Source organism: Aulonocara stuartgranti, assembly GCF_965226115.1.
Source record: "Aulonocara stuartgranti genome assembly, chromosome: 16".
Taxonomy (NCBI): Eukaryota; Metazoa; Chordata; class Actinopteri; order Cichliformes; family Cichlidae; genus Aulonocara; species Aulonocara stuartgranti.
The window spans coordinates 17,884,111-17,900,416 of record NC_138952.1 but is presented as its reverse complement, the minus strand read 5'-3'; the positions used below and the strand labels follow the sequence as shown (position 1 = coordinate 17,900,416).

General features: G+C 38.9%; 2 protein-coding genes across 7 annotated transcripts in view; one reads left to right on the top strand and one right to left on the bottom strand.

Annotated features, from left to right (window-relative positions):
- Positions 1–13,793, bottom strand: part of uggt2 (UDP-glucose glycoprotein glucosyltransferase 2) — a 43,970-nt gene extending 30,177 nt beyond the window's left edge. Inside the window, exons 1-19 of one of the 6 annotated variants that reach the window (XR_014271817.1) lie at positions 13,512–13,793; positions 12,953–13,097; positions 11,347–11,429; positions 11,117–11,247; positions 10,402–10,514; positions 10,091–10,268; positions 6,956–7,052; positions 6,805–6,877; positions 6,553–6,653; positions 4,938–5,037; positions 4,423–4,483; positions 4,058–4,149; positions 3,210–3,360; positions 2,064–2,183; positions 1,584–1,669; positions 1,319–1,454; positions 928–1,059; positions 672–836; positions 64–187 (exon numbers count right to left, since the gene is read on the bottom strand). Coding sequence is in view for 5 of the 6 variants with exons in the window: in XM_082508189.1 (XP_082364315.1) it covers positions 64–187; positions 672–836; positions 928–1,059; positions 1,319–1,454; positions 1,584–1,669; positions 2,064–2,183; positions 3,210–3,360; positions 4,058–4,149; positions 4,423–4,483; positions 4,938–5,037; positions 6,553–6,653; positions 6,805–6,877; positions 6,956–7,052; positions 10,091–10,268; positions 10,402–10,514; positions 11,117–11,247; positions 11,347–11,429; positions 12,953–13,077 (2,068 nt within the window). In the remaining variant the exon portion in view is untranslated. The remainder of the gene's footprint in view (positions 1–63; positions 188–671; positions 837–927; positions 1,060–1,318; positions 1,455–1,583; positions 1,670–2,063; positions 2,184–3,209; positions 3,361–4,057; positions 4,150–4,422; positions 4,484–4,937; positions 5,038–6,552; positions 6,654–6,804; positions 6,878–6,955; positions 7,053–10,090; positions 10,269–10,401; positions 10,515–11,116; positions 11,248–11,346; positions 11,430–12,952; positions 13,098–13,511) is intronic. The other 5 variants (XM_082508189.1, XM_082508192.1, XM_082508191.1 and 2 more) reach the window with 5 other exon arrangements.
- A 1,093-nt stretch (positions 13,794–14,886) lies between these two features.
- The window catches only part of hs6st3b (heparan sulfate 6-O-sulfotransferase 3b), a 90,836-nt gene continuing 89,416 nt past the window's right edge, over positions 14,887–16,306 (top strand). Inside the window, exon 1 of the mRNA XM_082507253.1 lies at positions 14,887–15,992. Within this exon, the coding sequence (XP_082363379.1) occupies positions 15,445–15,992 (548 nt within the window). The 5' untranslated portion in view covers positions 14,887–15,444. The remainder of the gene's footprint in view (positions 15,993–16,306) is intronic.

Here is a 16,306-nt window from a genome sequence, read left to right as displayed (position 1 = left end):
AGTATAACATAAGAGGAATGTAAACAGTGGCATCCATATTTTATGGCATAGAACAAGGAGCACCTGGAGTGGCTGTGAGGTCAAGGTACTTTCGGTCACTGCTTAAAATAAGAGGGTTCATCCTGGGAACCACATTGGCCTGTTCCATTAGATAGTCTACCACATCTGAGCCTTCAGATAACTGGCCCTATAAGGTGAAGGACATAAAGTGTGTTAGTTACATAACTGACAGCATGAACAAATTGCCACCGGTGCAGTTCCCCAGTGCTTGAGTACTTCAGTTCACTCATGTCTGGGTTTTTCCTGACTCAAAGTGGGCCTTTGGGAAATGAATCATTATTGGTCCACATATAATTAAGGTAATGAGTACGCATTGCTTTACTTAACAGAAGTCTTATGAATTTCCCTCTCATTTCTTCCCATTTGAAAATTAAAACTGTATTTTGTCACTCAGTAAATTAATCTCCATTCAAAGAAAACTCTTTAAAAAGATGTTTTAATGACATTGCTGCTAATTTTGGTCAGATTTTCTTTCATATGCAGGACAAACCTGCCTATATATGAATGTAAAAATTTCACCTCTCATTACAACAACAAGACAAAAAAACCCCACATTGGTTTCATAGGCTGAATATGAAGAGTGAGTCTCGTTTCATGCATATGCATCATACCATAAAGACGGCTCTTTGAAAGGCAGTAGTGGTGTCCATTATGCGCTGAAGGATGACTGTTTCCAGCTCCTCTGGGTCCATCTCATCAGGGCTCAAAGGGACTCCATTAAATAAAGCCAAAGGCAGGGCACCCAAGCCACTCTTTTTGTAGAAGAGCGCACCATCCTACAGCCAACAAAAGTTAAAATCAGACCTGCTGCTCTTCATCAATCATACGTTATTACTTTTACTTTCAATTAACAAAAAAACATCTTACCTTCCTTTTATCATCATACTCTGATTCAACTCCTAGAATCCTTTCAGAATTGGCTTTTGGGAATTTTCTCTTTAGGTAAGCAGTGATTGTATCAGCAGAGAGCATCTCCCCTACATCGACTTTGCTATACAGCTGCAAGAGAGTAGCAAGGAAGTTCAGACTTGACCATCACTCTCTTCGGATCCCTCTCAGTGTCAGTACTTTCCACCGCAATTTTAAAAAGCAGATAGCTGAGGAAAAATACCACTGACTCATCTATTTCAACAATGTCTCAAACTGTAGGATAACACAAGTAAAATATTATGCAACTGATTTCCTAGGCACGCAGAGATATGAGCTGGCAAGAAACACTTGCTAAAACAACAGAGATTTATATATGCGATATACTTACTGAGACCACAGACATCAGAGCCTGGGGTAAATCATACTCGTCTGCAATGTAATTCAGCAGTCGGTAAAATCCAACCCCTGCATCTGAGAAGCCATCAATCTCATCTTTGGTGTTGACAACAAACACAAATCCAATTCTGTACAAACGGGACAAAACAAGTATTCAATTTGCAGGTGAAAAGAGAATCACTACCAGGTAAAGATTATGAATGCCAAGAGCGGACCATATAAACAGCTGTGGAGGTGTGAAAAATTGCAGCATCTACCTCAGGGGGATCTTATGCTTGTAGAAAAGCTCTGCTAGCTTCACGAGCTCACCACTTTCTTCCTGCAGTGGATCTAAGAACAGCACCTAACAGCAGAGGTATCGTTATCAACCCCTGGTCGTAAAGCTTTGCAAACAACTGTGTGCCAACCTGACTTACACATGAAGCAAACTTTAGAAAAAAACAAATCAAAAACCAACACATCAGCAAGTTGAACCCAGACAAACTAGAAAAACAGAGGCAGTGATTTCAATTTTTTATTTTGTCTGACAAATCCTAGGACATGTACAATTTAAATGTATAATAAAGACCTGTCTCAGCTCCATTTCCTTTATTACCCACACCACTGTTTTTTCTTTATTGCATTAATGCAGTGTAAACAAATAGGAAATGCAAAGTCCAGCTGACTAGTACTCAAACCATTTGTGAATTTACTGGCTTGTCTCTCACTTGGTACTTCACTTGTTCTGATAAACTCACCAGGTTAAAGAAATTGCGTCTGATCTGCCGGATGACTCCAGGAAAGGTGGCTCTGAGGAGCTCCTGTACACCAGTTGGCCAGCTTCGGTACATTAGGTCATTCTCAATGTCATTTATCCACTAAAATGTACAGGTACAGGGCGCAGAAGAGTTAGTGGGAAAATATTCACTAGTTAATAATAACAGTAATCCCAAAGGTGCAGCCAAAATATGAAAAATAACAGAGGGATTAAATATTTAATGCATGAACAGTTCAGACTTCCTCTCTGGTTGTCATATGTAAGAATTTAGAGACATTTCATTTAGGAATGTGGAATTTTATAGATATATACACTTGAAATTTGCCCAAGGACACAACGACCGAGACTGTCCAAGCCGGGGCTCGAACCGGCAACCTTCCGATTACAAGGCGAACTCCCAACTCTTGAGCCACGATTGCCCTATGTTCTATTTCACAATATTAAAGAAAGTGATCTAGAGCTGTGAAATTTATTGGGTTACTCCTTTTCCCACATTTAAATTCAGCTTAGTAGTTTTGTGTAATCTTGTTGAAAAACAAACAAATGGCACCAATCATGCAACACGTCCTCCTCAGCAGAGGAATTATATACATGCAAATAAAGCAAGTAGAATGCCAGTGAAGCTGGCTAGTTTTGATGTATATAAAATTACATGTATTACTGTTCTTAAGTTCTTCGATCAGAGAAAACTATTGGACCCTGTAGATGTTTTTTTTAAAATAATCAACCAGAATCAGATGCATAACGATCCATCTGGCAATAATACTGGGATTTCTCTGTGTAACTATGAAGCCTCACCAGCAGACTATCAGCAGGGGAAATGCAAGTTGACAAATATTTTGGTTGAGGGTGGACAGGCTTAATATCGTCATATATTTCTGACATTTTTATAGTACTTAATGTAATAAAATTGCCAGAGGCATCAAATGAAAACTTGCAAGTTTTTAATTTAATAACATTTCTTGGCTAACTTCCAACTTAATAACTTCCAAATAAATGAGGTTCCTGGATAGCTTCAGATTGTTGCAATAGGCCGATGACTGCTCTACTAATTTCTTACTTTAGGATCCCTAAACAAGAACACGTGTGTTGATCTGGGAATATAGTCCTTTTAGACATCACTTACCATTATGGCTGGGTGTCTGATATCTAAGGCATAACTGTCATCCACAGCATTCACAGGTAATCTCAGCAGCTTATCTTGATGTTCTCCTTTTATGCCTAGATTATGTAGACCCTCTAAGACCTTGGCCTCTGACTTAAGTATGTCCAAGATGCTGAAAGTGCAAAATGATGTGTTAGTCTTTGATTCCATCTGTGTGTCAGTATATATGCATTGCACCAAATGCTTTACTTCTATCAGAGAGTGTCTTTTATTAATGCAATTTATTGTGTCCTTACTTTAAAACATATTATTTTGTTTATAACAAGTGACATTCACTACAAGTGGTAGTTATTATGCAATATTTCTATCAGGAAAAACATGAAAAATATAGCCCCAGCCAGATACATTAAACCAGATATTCATTCATTGATGAATATCTGGTTGATATAATCATATATTATATCTGTGGTATTGAAAGCAATATTCAATATACCATGATGGAAAATGTTTTCTTTGTCCACAAAATATAAGTCAGAGAAGCCCTGGACTTTTATCTTGCTAACACCATTAAAAAAGTAATTCAGCCAGAGCCAAGGAGACGACCAGCTAAAAGAAGAAGACAGCACTCTTTGTGAGTGAGAAGGATGGGTTATTCTGTCCAAGAGGAAAAAAAGGTGAAGCTGGCATTCATGTATCCATGTTGTGGAAAATGACAATTCAAACCACATCAAATATTAGGATTTAATACATATTGAAAACTTAAAATTACTACAGCAAGTCATGATCGTATTGCACAAAGATCACCCTAGGTCTGGCGCTTCCAGGGGGGAGCACAGGCATATGACTGTACCTTCCTGCTGTGTTCCTACCTGAAGGGATTGTGAATGTCCAGATCAATGTGCAGCCCGTTGATGAAGAGCTCACCGTCTCCTGGGTGAACACCAATGGTCTCACTGAGGTGCTGAAAGAACAAGCTCAAAGTGTTAGTTGAATCCCAAAAGCCCTAAATGATTGATTCTAACATTAATGTCTGATCTTTTCACATGAAACGATGTGCACTGAGACTACAGAAACAAGTAAGGGTAGTAAGAGAGTAGGAGAAAAGCAAAAATAAAATGTCAAATTTATTGTGAAATTTATATGACACAGAGATTAGAAACTGATTCTCTAAAATAGAATGTGTGCAATGGCAACAGATATTATCAAAGACAGCAACTACGCTATGATATCGCACCTTTTGGTTCTCCTCAATTTCTTTTCTCATTTCCTGCTTTACAGCCACTCTTGTCAGTGATCTGTGGGAACAGTAAAACATGTACAGTCACCATCAGCTTTTACCGCATCCCCAGCCGGCAGTAAAATGCCAGTTTTAATTTCCAAAAACCTGTGGGTCCTCAAGATGGTGCGTTTGCAGTCAATTCCCTGTAAACACCCGACTCTTACTCAGCACTTTTTGAAGTTATTACAAGCTGCCGGTACCAAAATAAGCAAACATCTTTTAAAAAAGCTGATTAGATCCCTGTACAACAAATTATCTACATTCATTGCAGGGTTACAAATTGTCACAGAAAGGAGTAATAATGCTCAAATAAATGGGGCTATAAAAGGTATACTTTATGTGCACTTTAAGAACAGCATTTGTTTGGCCAAGATTCATACAGGGCAGGGCTTTGACAGGAATTGTGAAACCACATAAAACGTGTTAACCATTGAGCAAGAAAAAAAATAAAATAGGATGAATTTTCTTACCTGGCTTTGCTTGGAAAGTTCTGACTGAGATCTCGCAAGAGCTTTAAAGCATCAAACTTTGGTGCAGACATGATTCTAGAAGCTGCCTGGAAACTCAAATCTACATAGATCGAACAAAAGAAATGATCAACATTTATACATCTATGAATGCAAAGGTAAAGCCAAAGGTGGCTATTAGCTTTTCAAGCTCTATTTTCTTTTAAATACATAACACTAGAAGGGGCACCTGCACAACTTAAGTGTATTTCCTATGCAGATGACGCAATAATCTACACAGCTGCATTCTCTTCTCTGCCACAGGCTCCAGACGACCCTTCAAGAACTGCAAGCCTCATTGTAACATTTGGCTAAAATTGTTACGAAAACTCACTGAATACTCAGTGTATCCAGACCGTTAAGGGGCATTTAAAAAGAAAGAGGCAGCAATGTAGCAGCAAACGAATGCCTATTAAATTTAGCGATGGCAGCTGTGTAGCACAATGTATATTTTCGGTGGTTACACCTTTAGCACTCATTCTCTGCAGAGCTGCATTAAATACAGGAAGGTAGTGAGCTTTTATTTTAAGAGTGTGTCTTCAGCTTATAGATCAGCACAGTGTTGTGAAAACTCACATTGTTCAGTGAGATTGTGCACCATGGGCTGTTGCACATTTACAGAATACAGTTAACTGTCAGGACCATCAAAATAAAAATGGTAGGCACTCGGACATCCACTCAGAGCCTCATGCTCACCGTCTGATGACAAAACTCACATCACTCAGACCCATACAATATCAACCCTGTAAGTTTCCAAAGCAGAGCTCCACTCACAAATGCACCATTTTCACACTGCTTTCATTGTAGCTGCTGTTTATAGTGCAATGTGACAACATCCACGCCATGAGCAGTTCCACATATGTTGTGGACTTATTGCAGCCAAGCAATTGCCACCTACCAATGAGTACTTTATAATCAGATTTCTTGGCCCTTATTAAGTTTAATGTGACATTAGCAGCGGTACATATTTTTACGCAGAAATAATGTTAAACTCCCTCTCTCCCCTTATGATATTGCTTCTGTAGATCACTGCTCTACAGGGTACCCAAGATATATTCAGAACTTGGTAGAACAGCCTTCTTTGATTTTATGACCGGGTCACGAAGTAACCTTCAAAACACACTAAGGCTCAATAATTTTCTCTCCCTGGGGGAACTTGAAACGCTGATTTAAAAAAAAAAACTGCAAGTAAAAAGCTGGATTTTACTCCATGTATCTGCAGTCCTTTCCTTGTTTTAATGTGTCCCAGGTTGGCTTTTTTGTGATTTTACAATTTTTGTAACCTTGCAATGCTGTGCTTTCTTGGCCAAGACTCCCTTGAAAAACTGTTTTTTAATCACAATGTATGATTACTTCCTGGGTAAATAAATATTACATTAAAAAATAAAAAGTAAAATAAACCTCACCTGCACTTCATCAGTAATAAAACATACACAGTGAAGGCCTCACCTTTGATCCTCTTTTCAGTTTCAATAAATCTAAGCTTTTTCTTAGTGCATGATAATAGCAAATGCAGACAGACATTGAAAAATATCCTCAAACTGTTGTCAACAGCACTGAAAGGAAAAAAAACTGATACCTTGCATTTCCCACACTTTGAGAGGGGCCATGTCATTGGTACTCTCAAGAAGATGTTTGCGAAGCTCAACAAGATGCTCCTGGAGTTCAGGATGAGATTTCCTTAAGAGAGATAAAAGAAAAACAGAAAGACACGATACAAGGTGAAGATTTCTTTTTGACTCCTAATCAAGTGGTGTCAAATACACAGTGACAAAAACAACAGAAAAATAAACGATTAAAACATCTTTAGGACTGATAATATATTACTTACTTTAATGTCCCAAAAAAGAATCCTTGGACTTCATCATTATCATCATCCTCCACATTTATAACCGTCTTTGAATCTATAAAGCAAGAGATTCGTGTTTACTTGCCTGAGAAACAGAGTTCAACACACAATGCTGGATAAATCACTAACTGACCTTTTACTTCAGTGTCATCCACAGCTTTGTATTCTGTGCTTTTGATAGCCAACTCAACACCATACCCAGATAAAAGCATCTTTTGAGGCTTTGGATTCTGTATCAAATAAAAGCAAAGCAATGTAAAACAGTGCAGAGTTGAATCTGAATTAGAGCTCTATACAGAAGATACTTTCTGCCTATATGTACCCACTATACTCTATGTGAACAAAACTACATTCAAACACATTTGAAGTAGAATGCATCACACTGGGTGAGTTTTGGCTTGAGACTGTCGCTGGATGCCATCTTTGTAATAATTTTTTCCCCCTGGTCAACTATAACTGGAGTTATGAAGTGGAAAATGTCTCGAAGCAACAACGGTTTAGCCACAACAGAACACGCTGACACTAGTGACACGCTGACTAGTGCTGACACATTATAAACTTCCTATAGAAGTGAGAGATAATGACAGCACAAAGATCACCCTGGCTTTACAGCCAGAATCGATGTAAAGTACGTCTCCTAATTACATTTGTTTTTGTTCAGTTTGTTTCAGCATGGCACATCTTTAAGCCCATATCTAGGTGCCCACATACCTGTGGCAAAACATGTTGCCTTTTTATAGATTTTTCAAGACTACAGTCAGTGAAAGTTATAGACTATGAAACAGTTTACCTGTGGGAACAAAAAGCACACAAACTGACACGTACAGCAGCAGATACACTGACATTCAACCTTGACACCTGTGTCACCCAGACACTGCTTCAATCTTTCACAAGCGTAACGAGGAAGCTTCCACACCTACACACCGCTTTTCTTCAAGAAAAGCACATTTCCTACTTTCAAAGGCATCTGTTTGTCAGTTAGTTTTTAGAAATCTGTTAATTCTACCTCTGAACATTGGTCAGTCATACGTGTTGTTCAGCAGTGTCCATTTGATCAGGAAAAACTATGAGGAACAACATTTTTTTTCATGACAGAAAATATAAGTAATGGATAAAAAGACTGTTTACAGTAAAGTGTTAACTTTTTCTGGCCATCTTTCATCATGAAATTTGGCTTGTTTTTTTGGGGTTCTTTTTGCAAAATCCTGCTAGGAGTCAAACTTCAGTGAAAACATAACCTCTGTGACAGAGTTAATTTAAAAAGAAGGATAGACAAAACAGCAGCGACAAACAACAAACATGCAGTCGGCACTCTAGCTTTAATTTTTTTAAAAAGCTAATCGAATGCTACTAATGGAACAACTGCTAACACATCACAGAAGATTTGAAGCCAGTGTTCCATTTTCTTTTGAATCAGATATCTTTCCTGTATGACTTATCACCTAATGAAGTAACCCTCCAACATGTTCACCAAATAAATACGCTTTGACAAATGACACTGATGTTGAACAATTTAGCGTCTTTTTTCTAAGCTCAGATGGAAAACAGGATTTATGTGAACAACAACAAGTGAATCTGGGTTTTTTTTTTTTTTTATGGCATTGCTCCTCTTTAGTGGACAAAACACATTGCTGTGATATTGCTCATGTTAATCAAGGAGAAACCTCTGAGGCAAAGACAAAATTTCTAAGATCTCCAGTTCCTCGAGTGACTAATTCAGGCTGTCTACAAAAGCAAGCATCCCCATAAATTCCAATGTTATAATTTCCAACTTTATAGCATTAAAAAGCTTATTCAGGTGTTGCAGTAGTTATCACTTTTGCTTCACAGCAACAACGTCCTGGCTTTGAATCCAGTAACTGACTAGGGGCCTTTCTGAGTGGAGTTTCCCCCCATACTTGTGTGGGTTCTTTTCAGGTACTCCAACTTCCACCTGCAGTCCAATGACATGCATGTGTTAGGTTAATAATGGCAGTTCTAAATTGGCTGTAGTTGTGAATGTGAGTGAATAGTTGTCTGTTTCTCTGTCTTAGCCAGGGCGTTCACTGCCTTTCACTCCATGATAGCTTGAATAGGCTCCAGCCTTCCAAGACCCTGAACTGGATAAGCTCAGCAGCATGGATAGATGGATTAATTTACAGTCTGATAAAAACAAAATGGTTTATGACTCTATGGATACCTTCCCACTTTATAAAAACTCTGATGAAGGAGATTTTTTATAACTCATCCACCTAGATGCTAGAGTTAGGAGTGTGTCTAGACATAAGCAGCTGGAGCTGATGGGTGTCTTTAGGCCTCACCTCCAGTACTTCCAGTTATTAGACTTTTTTACTGTGTGTGGAGATGGTGTATAATGAATTCTCAGGCTTATGTTAATTGCTTGCTGTGTGGTACAGACCATCCAAGAGGTTTGTGCTTCAGTTTTGGAAAGTGAAATTCTATTATTGTACTAATCTGTTACCTGCCACAATAATGTGTGTATCTGTGTATTGCACCCACACAGTTTGCCAGCACGGAATCCAGCTTGCCTACCAAACTATTAAGCATTGGCTGACAACTTAGCACCTTACCCTTTCACCTGAATAAGTTAGCTTCTGGATCCAAAAAACCCACATTGCAGCAGCTAAAACAAACTTCAAAACACAGAATTCAAAACTATTCAGTGGCTGCTGTGGGTACTTCTATTTCTTTATGCTGTCTTTGATGCTAAAAGTGTAAAGTGTAAAGTGTGCATGTTAGTCCCCATAGGGAAATAGTTCCTCTGCATTTAACCCATTCACCCAGTGAAGCAGCTAATTCTAAGTAAGCAGGATGAACTATGTTTGAGCGATAGCAGTGCTGTTCAAACACAGTTTCCTTAAAGAGATTTACTAAAGAGAAGTTTCCTGTTGTATCACTGATTAGCAGTAATCAGTAATCATGAGAAAAAAAATATACACAAAGATGGCATCAATGTTTTATTTTAATTTCACTGCTGGAAATGAATCTAATTTACTTCTTTTTAAAGACAATAATTAAACAAAAAGAAGTCTGTTAAAATTAATTCTACCAAAACAGCAGAGAGCAAAAGTCAAACTTTATTCGTCACTGTTGCTCTGATAACACTAGTTCATCAGTAATTTCAAAGTTCATTTAGAATTTTGTTTTTATTCTCTACAATTAACCACGTCTACAAAAATATTTATATATATTAATAATAATTAATAAGTGGAATGTAAGTGAGAGTTAAGGCAAAGCAGTGGGGGGAGGAGGGTATATTTCTACTCACCGCTACAAAATGACGCAGCACATATGTAAGTGTGCCCTTTTCAGCTTTCTCTGACAGTGCCTTGTGAAAAGAGGTGAACTTCTTTGTTCCAATCTCTGCATACAAGATCACAACTGGCACATCTGTTATATTGACCCCTGGATATGTGTGATCGTTCTTGTATAAATATGGTTTTGGCCTGTGAACATTTGGAAAATGTGGTTAAAGATATCCCAGAGCTAAACATTGATAGGTGAAAGCATCAAATATTAAAAACACAATTTTAAAAAGTTTCAAATAACTACATGCATAAATTCAAACTTCCATGTTACCTGCCTGCAGCTGCCTTAAGGAGCTTCTTGATGTCCTTGGTACTGCAGCTGTGTTGCCCATGGATGGAGACAAAGGCTGGGCAAGCCTCAGGCGGAGGCTCATCTTTGGCTATCTGTTATGAACAGAAGGAAGAAAAAGAATGTTTGGTAAAGTAATGGCTACAACATAACCTTACTAAAGCCAGGGTTTGCTGGTTTGGTCCCCACCTGAATTACTCGTTTTAAAATACATGTGATTATAACACGACCACTTCTCTACTTTTGAGGTTAGGCATAAAAGTTTTATTTTGATAAAAGTGTTTAGTTAGGGTTGGATCAGTTGAGCCCTTAGTTACGCTGCTACAGTTTCAGGTTGCTGGGAGATATCTTATGATGCGTTGAGCTTGTCTTTTCCAGTCTCCTCTGTTTTTAAACCCCCTCATTTCCCACTTCTGAAATTCATACAGAGAATGTTCTTCTACTTTTTCTTTTCATTTTTGTGTTGTTTTGTTTGTTTTTCATCATACTTTCTGTGACCCCCCAGTGGAGGGCTGCCACGCCGTGAGCTTGGCTCTCCCAGGGTGGGAACAGTTCTTCCTCCGCAACACTGCTAGGTGCTTGCCTGTAGAGGATTGCCTGGATTGCCTTGAAATGACTGAGTTTTAAACTGGATCTGTACAAATTAAACTGAACTGAGCTGAAAATATTACTTTATAACACTTTGATCAGAACATACCTGCTGGGATGCATGAACAGCTGGTGAATAGGAGCGCAGGGCAAGAGCAAATTTGAGAAGATTAACTTGAAGATCTGTGAGGAACTGTCCGGCTTTCTTAATGATCAAGTTGTAGTACGAGCGCACTGACTCTGTAGAATAAACAGTGGTGGGACAAAAACTCAAAACTCAGTTCAATGAGTTACACCTCTTCATATAAAAGTAATAGTTTAATGTAAAAATAGACATACCTCCGTGCTTGTATACAGTAAGTTCTTTTACAGTGTCGACAAACTGCCAGAATTTCTCATTCCCATCTTCTCCAATAAATTCGCTGCACATGAAAATACGTAAGTATAATAAGCAAACATTATTTTGCTCCTCAGCAGTTAAAACTACAGACCACCAAAATCATTAATTTCTGGAAGTAACTGTGCACATATCCACTGTAACTCATCATTAAACAAGATAAAGGATCAAGTTTTTTACTACGGCTATTTAAACACACAATCCAATTATATACGAAGATTTCTACAAGGTTACCAAAGAGATTGGTAAAACTAACACTGATGATAAAATCATCACAGACTATTTTGAAACAGGAGAGGCCACAAAGAAGGATGCAACAGAGAAGACAGACATTCCAGCTTTAAGCGTATCAACTTTACCAGAAGTACACCAACAGGGATACAGCGAAGTTATATTTTAAGGTGATTTAAAAAAGTTAAAGGCAGTAAAATTACATTAAATCAATAAATAACCAGTATAAAAATCTGAATAACCTTCCAAGAGTAATAAAGCAGAACGTTTTTGTGGTGATTTTTTACATAAGTGTCCTTCAGAAATCATAATAAGGCAACTCATAACATAAACAAAGTGATGTTTATATTTGGTCCCCATGAAAACAGCCTTGCTTGGTGACACTTGTGATTTAATTTGAAAGATAAATGGTTCTGTGCTGAATAATAAATAATAATATAAATGTGAGAATTAAGGTTTTCTAAATGTTCCAGCACTGTTTTCTACTGTGATAAACACAGTGAAATAACTTCTGTCTATTACTTAAAGTCTATTGTAAATGGACAGAATGCACTTTTTAAATTGTTAGGTCTGTGATGGGATTAATCATTCTGGATGATGGCTGTCAATATAACGAGACTGATTTTTCCACAAATGATATTCTGTTTTAGTTTAGCTACAATGTAACGCAAGAAAGTCTTTCAAAAAAGCTAAATGATGGTAAACTACAATGTATTTATGACCATGAGCACAGTTACCGTGGAGAACATTGAGGCTGTGACCTTTATCTGGTAATACAATATACTATTATAAATCCTTAATTGCAGTGATATTAAACAAACCAAAAACAAACCAAAAAAAAAGAAGTAGGAAAGGGAGAATAGAGTTTCCTAGTAATATTCGTGGAACTTTCAGCCCAAGGTTGGCTGAATCACCAAAGTTAGAGCTATTATCCATCAGTCTGCAAGGAAAGATTTGGTGAAGGTTTTGGTTACGAAAACATCAGTGTTGATGTAAGAAGTGAAAGAATTAGTATTGGATAAATAAATAAATGCATTAATGAATAGCAATCAGTAACTACTTTAATACTAAATAAATAATTTCAGTTTGCTTTCAGGTGAATGCAGTGCAAAAATAGAAATCATTCAATATTTCTAGTCTCTGGTCCTGACCTGTCTCTGGGAAGTGTAATGAGATTTTATTTTCTGTTTAGGACATTTAAAGATTAAAATACAAACCGCGGATTAATAAAAGATCAAAGCAGTGCATTTAGGAGGAGGGGCACCTGGCTGTGCCCCGTTTTATTGCACATATGCATTTCCAAGAAAAGTACTGTACCTCGTCTCCAGGAGGAAAGGCGTCATGCTCCACTTGGCTTTAAGACTGGCAGTGACGCCTTTGGGGGCTGATATTACGTGATTTATGTTCAGCACCAGTAGCGACAGCACAATAACGCTCCTCATTGTCGCGATGGAACATGAACCTATAGCAGTGGTAGAGAGCAAAAAGGTACGCCGTCAGTTCAGCTTTTGAGAGGTGCCATTGAGTGCCACGTAGTTACTCTGAGTTATTATCTCAACCTCAAAGCCAACACACACGCACACATACTCGTCTGAAGAAGAAAAAAACAGCTCGCAAGATTATGGGAGATGCTAGAAACATGAGAGGTCCTCGTTAACCAAGGAGAGTAATAATAAAATAACGTCTCCTCATAAGGGTCAGGCAAAGGAGTGAAGTTAACTTAGCTGCAGACTACAAGTCAGCTGCCGTGACATGAACTAAAACATCCCAGCAGCGTGTTTTGACTAACGGAGACCACGAGCATGGGTTGCCACAAACACGTAACAGTGGACAGACTATTATTTAGCTACAGTGTTGCCAATAACATCGAGCTCACCCAGTCAGTGATGCTAGTGGTTTCCATACAAAGCAAAGGGCTTCATTCAGCTGGATATTTTGGGCAGCTAACAGCCTGTACGGCTAGCCTGTTACCGGGGTTGCGGGGTGTCGAGGTGTCTCGCGCGGACCGTTATTCCTACCCGAAAGAACCGGAAACCGGAAAACAAAACGTGGCCTTTAATTATTTTAAAACACCGTTTTTTATATTGTTTATACAGACCAGGCGAGAAAGATCGTTGTATAATTAAATTAAATTAGATGATAATGTGGCAAATTATTCTGGCACATTGGCAGACAGCTAAAGAGACAGACGCTGAAGCTCAAGCACTAGAGCATGTTGTAGCAACACTAGTAGTGAGTGATGCGTGCGCGCGCGCGCGCGTGTGTGAGTGTGTATTTGTTGAATCTCCAGTGTGAATCTCCAGACACTTCCTGTAGGCTGTGGAAAGGAAAAATCCAAAACAGTGAATCCAAAAATTAACCGAAGTTGTTACATTACGTTTAGAATAACTTAGTTTTTGTAGCCTTCATAATGATAGTGATGATAATAATAATAATCATTATAATAATAATGTTATAGATTATTTGAACTACTTTAAAGCTATATCAGTTATCCATTCATTCCTTTTTTAGTTTTTATTAGATTTCCCTAAAGATCAGTAAAGATTGTTATGTATGATTTGTTTTTGTTTTTGTTTTTTTGTTTGGGGGGGGGGGGGGGTTGTTTGTTTTTTTGTTTTGTTTTGTTTTTTTGTTTTTGTGTGACCCTACTTTGCAAATGTACCCGCAGAGAGACATTGTTGCCCGCGGAGAGACATTGTTGTTTTCACATGCTTGTCTTGTCTTCACATGACCGGTAAAGTATTATGTCCAAAATGTGCAGACTATTGTGTGGGGAAGCAGACTATTACTTTAAACTCAATTTCGACATCACTTTAAAGGTGCATTTAAGCCTTTCTAAATGTAATAGCCATCCAAACGACACTATAAGGGCAGTTAGCCAATATAGTGACACAAAAATAATAGGGTTACATGACTGAGCTGCAGATAATGGGACAATAACAGGGTGCGCAAAGGAAATGATAGATAGATAGATAGATAGATAGATAGATAGATAGATAGATAGATAGATAGATAGATAGATAGATAGATAGATAGATAGATAGATAGATAGATAGATAGGTTGGAAGGTCTTTGTATTTAAATGTGAATAAATCTCAGTATTGTCTCCGTTCAATATCCGTGTGGGCTTCTGGCTTCGCACTGTGTTAAACAAGATTATGGGATGGACGGGATGGACGGGATGGGATGAGGAGCTTTCCCAGCCCAACCGCGACGAGAGCATAACGCCTATTTGTCGGCTCGGATGCAGCAGCATCCTCTCAAACGCACTGCTTCACTACAGTCAGTTCTGTCTCAACCCGTAAAGGATGCCGTACCCTGCCGGAGCATTCATGCAGCCCAACAAGAAGCCGTGCGACATTTCTGCAGAAATAAGTATGAAGATGCACTGAACCACACTGTGATTTACACTGCATGGGACCAGCACTAGAAAGAAAGAGGGAGTCAAACTAAAAACTCTCTCATCCGACTGCTTCGTTTTCAACTTGATACCGAGGCATGGGAGTCGTCGGCTTGGATGCAGCTCCACACCGGCTTCAGAAGTTGGACAGGCAGAGATTTAATTGCCATGACTCTTGAATACGGACAGGACTTCCAACGCAGTGCAGACGGCGTGCAGTATTTTAGAGTCCTTAAGGTGGACTTCTCATTTTGTCTGAGTGTCTTTGGAGAGTGTTATCTGATCAACGTGTTGCATTTAAAATATAGGCATCTTTAATCTGTCTGAGGCATGGAGGAACATTGATCTCCGAAGTGTCCACGGGTGCTCCTTATTATTCACAGTAACGGAATGAAGACACTATCTTGATATGATGGATGATAGATCCAGTAAGCTCATTTTAGTTCCTATTTTAGCTGTCCTTTTTGTTATGATAGGTTATCAGTACATATGTCCCGCTGGCAGTAATTCATGCCACTTTAAGACTGAGGAGAAATTTAGAGGGGTGAGTCTACTTTCAACCCCTTATCAGGACAGCGATGATTTCTACAGAGATCAAGACCTGGAGGATGACAGCCCTCCGAAACTATCGTCGAAATTCAACTTCACTGAAAGAGACCTTGACAGACACGTGGAGTTCAACATCAAAGGGGACGACGTGATAGTGTTTTTGCACATCCAGAAGACCGGGGGGACGACTTTCGGGAGGCACTTGGTGAGGAATATTCGCTTGGAGCAGCCGTGCGACTGCAAGCCAGGGCAGAAGAAATGCACGTGCCACCGACCGGGGAAAGAAGAGTCCTGGCTCTTCTCCCGGTTCTCTACGGGCTGGAGCTGCGGACTGCATGCAGACTGGACCGAGCTTACGAACTGTGTCCCTGTCATTATGGATAAGAAGGAGGCCCGGAGGAATAAAAGGTAACGCGTGAGAGTCTCTTACAGAAATGCACCCAGTCCCCACAACCCTGGGGGATGCAAAACAATAATGCCCAATTAAACCATGTGACCATAAAACCCTTAATGAATTCAAAATGTAAGTTTAGCCTTTAAGGAAAATGCACTGCCTCTCTTGAGTGGAGAAGTAAGCGGGGATGGAATGGGCACAGGATGGGATGGGTAGGTCTACTCATTGCTATTTCCCTGGAGGGCTTATACAGTTGTCACATTAGGTACAGTATAGTGTACATGAACTTTTTAGGCATCCCCTGTAAGAGGTGAGACTGGAGATAGCT